The sequence below is a fragment of the Rhipicephalus sanguineus genome, chromosome 9 (assembly GCF_013339695.2).
Source record: "Rhipicephalus sanguineus isolate Rsan-2018 chromosome 9, BIME_Rsan_1.4, whole genome shotgun sequence".
NCBI lineage: Eukaryota > Metazoa > Arthropoda > Arachnida > Ixodida > Ixodidae > Rhipicephalus > Rhipicephalus sanguineus.
Window position 1 is genome coordinate 31,260,730 of NC_051184.2, and position 5,240 is coordinate 31,265,969.

General features: G+C 42.4%; 1 protein-coding gene across 1 annotated transcript in view; it reads left to right on the plus strand.

Annotated features, from left to right (window-relative positions):
- LOC119404911 (uncharacterized) overlaps positions 1–3,839 on the plus strand; it is a 16,404-nt gene extending 12,565 nt beyond the window's left edge. Inside the window, exons 3-4 of the mRNA XM_037671603.2 lie at positions 2,933–3,087; positions 3,735–3,839. Coding sequence (XP_037527531.1) covers positions 2,933–3,087; positions 3,735–3,827 — 248 coding nt within the window. The 3' untranslated portion in view covers positions 3,828–3,839. The remainder of the gene's footprint in view (positions 1–2,932; positions 3,088–3,734) is intronic.
- The last annotated feature ends 1,401 nt before the right edge of the window (positions 3,840–5,240 follow it).

Genomic DNA, 5,240 nt, shown 5'->3' on the forward strand with positions numbered 1-5,240 from the left:
GAAGGAGCCTAAGATATGCGCGAAATTTCTAGTATTCCTCCATGCGGAGCCTTTAAATTAATTTATTTTAAAAAATTAAAATAAAATCTTTCAGAAGTCCGATAAAAACAACGTGTGAGTTCCGGAACGAAATTTTGGGGTAGAAGCAAACGCAAATTTAATGAACTTTACTTATTGAAAGGCTTATATACTATTGGTACATTTATACGGTAAAAAGTGGCCAAATCGACAAGCTAGTTGTCAAGTTATATAACACAATTGGCACAATGACTCGTAGGAGTAATCAAATTTCATAAAGTGTCTAAAAAGGCAAGTAAATTAAATTACATATTACAGTTAGCCTAAAGTAATGACATTACATTACTATTACTTTTGAAAAAGTAATGAACCGAAACATAATGCACACAAATTCGATTAAAGTTTGCTGTGCTTGGAACACACAGTTACAAGCATAGCTGTAGCCTTTTATCATGCGATGAGTTCGTGAGATGAGGTCATCATGTGACGTCAGGTTATGGGACGTCTCGTGACGTCATGACGACGTCACAAGTTCTGACGATCTGTACCGTAACGACGACGTCATACGCTGACGACGTGAAGTCGTAATCTCTGATCACGTGACTTTTTGTGCATCTTACGTGTTGAAGCCGACGGTCATGCACTTTTCGCATTTGAAGAGGCATCTAAGGCTTTTGCCTTAATAAACCATATACAGTCTTTCAGCAGTGGGAGAGAACCACGATTGAAGTGGACCAGTCCTGCATTGTGTTATTCTGTACAGTTGATTTGGTACGTCGATTTTGTAAAATGGGACGTCACTGTTGTGTTGTACCACTTATTTGACGACGCCTAGTATAATGTCTTTCCTGAACGCACAGCTAAAGACAATCGTTCCACCGAATACAATGCACAACGTTTCGTGCGCTCGGTTTCCTTTTTATCATTTTTTTTTTCGTTTCTAGGCGACGGCCTTAAAAACCAATACACTTTGCTCGCACAATGTCCTATGACGCTGCAGCCAGTGTGTCGGAACGGAACGAAAACCAAAAACGAAAAATGAAAAAAAAAAACGATATTTTTGAGCGGAACGAAAACGTAACCTGAACTTTATTATTTCGTTCCGGAGTGAAACCGAAATTTTTAAAATCGCCTTTCTGTTCACGAGAAAACTTGGCAATCCGGAACAGCAGAGGTCATGCAACGTGAGCAATTATCCATATCTCAAGGTACAATATTAGCGCGTAACCCAGGCAGGAATTCCAAAGCAAATATATGTTGAAATTGTGCGAAAGACGAAAACAGTGGCAACCAGAGATGTTTATATTAACGCTAGTGGACTTTTGCGCGCCTGTCACGCATGCCAGTGTCGAGAGGGCACTGTCGGCGCTGAAGTTTGTTACAGCGAAAGCTGTTATGAGATCACAACATCCAATTTTGGCGCTATAGTTGTCCGCCGCCGCCGGTGTCCGTAACCGCTATCGCGTGAAATAAGAAAAAATGAAATGAGAAACAAATTTCTAGGATCAGATGGAATTTTAACACGCGCCCTGTGCGTGGCAGTCGAGTATTCCACCACAGTGCCACGCTGGTGATTGCAACTCCTTCGCAAAAGATACTCTATACTGGCGTCACGTCGGGCAAGGAATCGTGTTAGCATGTGTAATATTGCTTGGCAGAAGAGTATAAAAACAAACTGGCGTCACACAATGTGAAGCGCGCAACGAGTCGGTCGTTGAATGCTTCCAACCCGTTACAAAGGGCTCAGCCATAATTCTTCATCGTGATCAGCCACAGCACTAAGTGCACACAATGCCTTATAGACACAAAGCATTGAGCCCGCTAAAAAAATTCGTAATTTACTTTTGAGAAAATAAATATATGACTTCGAAGGGTACTCCATGGTTTGTGCTAGTTGGTATGAATTCGTGGTACAGTTATTTCCGCTCCTCTGAAGAATGTGGGAAGAACGTGTTTTACCCCTGTCCCACTTTCTTAAAGGGACACTAAAGAGCAAAACGATTTTTCTCGCATTAGTAAAGTAGTCTTCCACGATACCAAAAGCACCACGCTTTCTGCGCGAAGACCCTTAATAAGCGAGAAAACGCGCAAAAAGAAAATACAGGTGGCGACGCCACCTTGGAATTCCCGTACCATTTGCCGTGACGTCACATATTTTTGACGGCGCCTGCTTGGGCCTACGTAGTTCCTAATCGGTTAAATCGAAGTACATTGTCTTCTGAAGGGGCCAGAGACTTGACATAACGAGTTTGTGGAAATTTCGTCGAGCCAGTGGCGCCAAAATACGTTAAATGCTCTTTGAAGTATTTTACGTCACGAATTACAAAGTTCGGCGCGAAATTTAAAAATGAAACTTTGAACTTGGTTTTCTCCTCTAATAATAAACCTATGGTGGTGAAATAAACTACACAAGAGTTCTCCGAGCACACTTCTAAACCAATTCATTGTTTCTCTTTAGTGTCCCTTTAAGAGGAGCGCAAATAACTACATCACAAATACAATGTTCTTTTTTATGATTACTTTAACCTGAAATTTTTGCATTAAAAAGAAACGTTACGAACCGTTACGGAACACGTTTTTTTTTTTTTTTGTTCCGGAACAGTAACGGAACGAAACTTTTTGCGGTGGAACGAAACTAAAACCGAAACGAAAAGCATTTCGTTCCGACACCCCATGGTTGCAGCTCTCCTACGTTGGTTGCTGCCGTAATGACGCGTGATGACGTACTGTGATGACGTGCGTATGTGGGTTCGATATATGCGGCTTCGATTGTATATTTCCACCTCCTTGAATTTTCTTCCGTCCCCATCTCTTCCTTGTCCGTTTCACCATCCTTCACCAGAACAAGGACGCCGCTCTTGCACTAACCATAACGGATAACCACAGCGTGCACCGTTTTGTTTTCCGATCGCAGGTACAGCGAGTGCGCTCAACCCTTTCGGATTCTTCCACAAGCTGACCAGAGGCGCAGTCGTAGGGATCGGAGTGGCCGTCGGTCTGATCGTTTTCATCATCCTGCTATGTTGCCTGGTGGCTCTTTGGAGATGCGTCAGGAGAAACGACAAGAGGGTACGCACAGTGAGCAAAGTCAATTACGTGGCGAGAAAAGTCAATGACGTAGTATGCGAAGTCTGTGACGTAGTAAACACAATATATTCCATGACGTAGTAAACAAATTCTTAAACATCGCGAGAAAATGTTACGTATAGCAAACGAAGTCTATGAGAAAATAAAAACAGTATGCAAAGTCTGAGCAAAGTCTGTGACGTAGTAAGCAAATTGTATTACGTGGTGAAAAGGTCTAAGGCGTAGTAAGAGAAGTCTGTGACGTAAGCAAATTCTGAAACATATATATTAAGAAAAATGCGCGTGTAGCAAACGAAGTTTATGACGAAGGAAAAACAGTATGACGTAGTAAGCAAAATCTGCGAAGCAGTGAGCAAGGTCCGGAGCTAGATCTTTTTTATTTATAGACCGCAGTAAAACTGCATACTCTTAAAAGTACAAGTCGGTATAATTCCTCTCGTACGACAAATTCGCCTACGAGAGGAATATAGGGAATCTGTATACTATCTAAAACCATTTTTATATACTTACATATTTTACTTTTATGCACCGACGTATATTCATTGCGTATAAGCTTGACAGTTGCGTAAGCGTGACTAGGTTTAAGCGTGAATTGTAAGCGTGACTCAATGTATTTCTCTCCTGCGCAGGAGTCTCAAGGCCTGCTGTACCAAATGCCGTTCAGAAAAGGTGGCCCTGTACCGTACTACACGATGTACCAAGTTCAAGAGCCAGAGAAGTAGCAGAAGCACGGGAAACTGCGACGGCGAAGTGTAGGTCAATTAAGGCCCGAGGAAAAAAGCACAGTCGCTGCGTGCAACATCCGAGGCTTCTTAAAAGGATACATTAAAGGAAATGACAAAGCTATAAAGCTAGACCGATAGGTCGCACTATCAGTATACCAAGCATTAGCTCACTTTCTTGATGTACAGCTGAGGCTTGGCGCGGCTTTTGGAAAATGATGGAAAAAGCAGACAACATGGTGGCGACCCCGTCGTGAAGCTCCCGCACTTTCTTCCTATGACGTCACAGGATACTTAGCAACTTCTTGCGAGGCTGCCTACATTGTTTCTCAATAAAAAAGTATTACGAACTGCAGTGGTAAAGAAACGAAGGATCACGAAAACTATTGCATACACTTAGCCTGCAAAAAACATTAGGGGAGTGCAGTTTGGTTCACGATAACACTGCCAAACTGATCGCGCCACATGGGTATGACGTCATCAACTGAACGATGCAGTAAAGACTTAACAAAAAGAATAAGGAAAAAGCTGAAGACCTTAATTTTCACCAATACCTCCTATACACAGATGAAACATATCACAGATTGTGGTTGTCTGGTGAAGACAATTATTAGCGCGTCCCCACCGCTTCTCCCGAAAACTTCACATCTTTGTCTCATTTGCGATTTTTCATTTCACATAGAAAAGTGTCAAGTGTTCCGAGGTATACTTCAGACATTCCTTTTGCAGAGATAATCTTGGAGAGAGGGCTTCGCCTAGTTGCCACTTCAAAAAAGAAAGACTACTTGCGGCCCGTGTCGCTGTCTATGTATCCTGCTTTTGTGTCTGTCCTATTTGGGGTAATATGTATTCATATTTTTATTTATTTAGAGATACCGCAGGCCCCCCTCAGGCCCATTCAGGAGTGTATACAAAACAATACAAACAGGCAAAGGTAAATGCATTGAATAGCTTGGCATAGTTAAAAAAGAAAAATAAGTAACAAGTGCGTAAATGGAAATACATGGCGATGTGATGTGCATATATTGTTATCAATATCCCCACTTAGGAGACATAAGGCCCGGTCGGACCAAGAGCTCTACAGGACTATCAAGAAAGCTGTTGGCAACCAACATGGGAATATTACTCAAATCGAGGTATATTTCAATATCACTCATGTACCCCCCCCCCCCCCCCATCAAGAGAACTAATATTTCCAATATGATGGAAATTAATCTGGGAAAGTCCAAATCTCGAAGCTGAGCGCAACAGCCTTGCAAATCAGCGTGCCCTTTGGGGATCTCGTTCGGACAGTGGCGGCTCCACATTCACGCATCGAAAGAAGTTACGACCTATTCCGAGAGGCAGCTGTCCAATTCGCCGTATGTATACACCGAAATTTCGCGCGTCTCCTGCAAGCAGTGTACCGTTGCA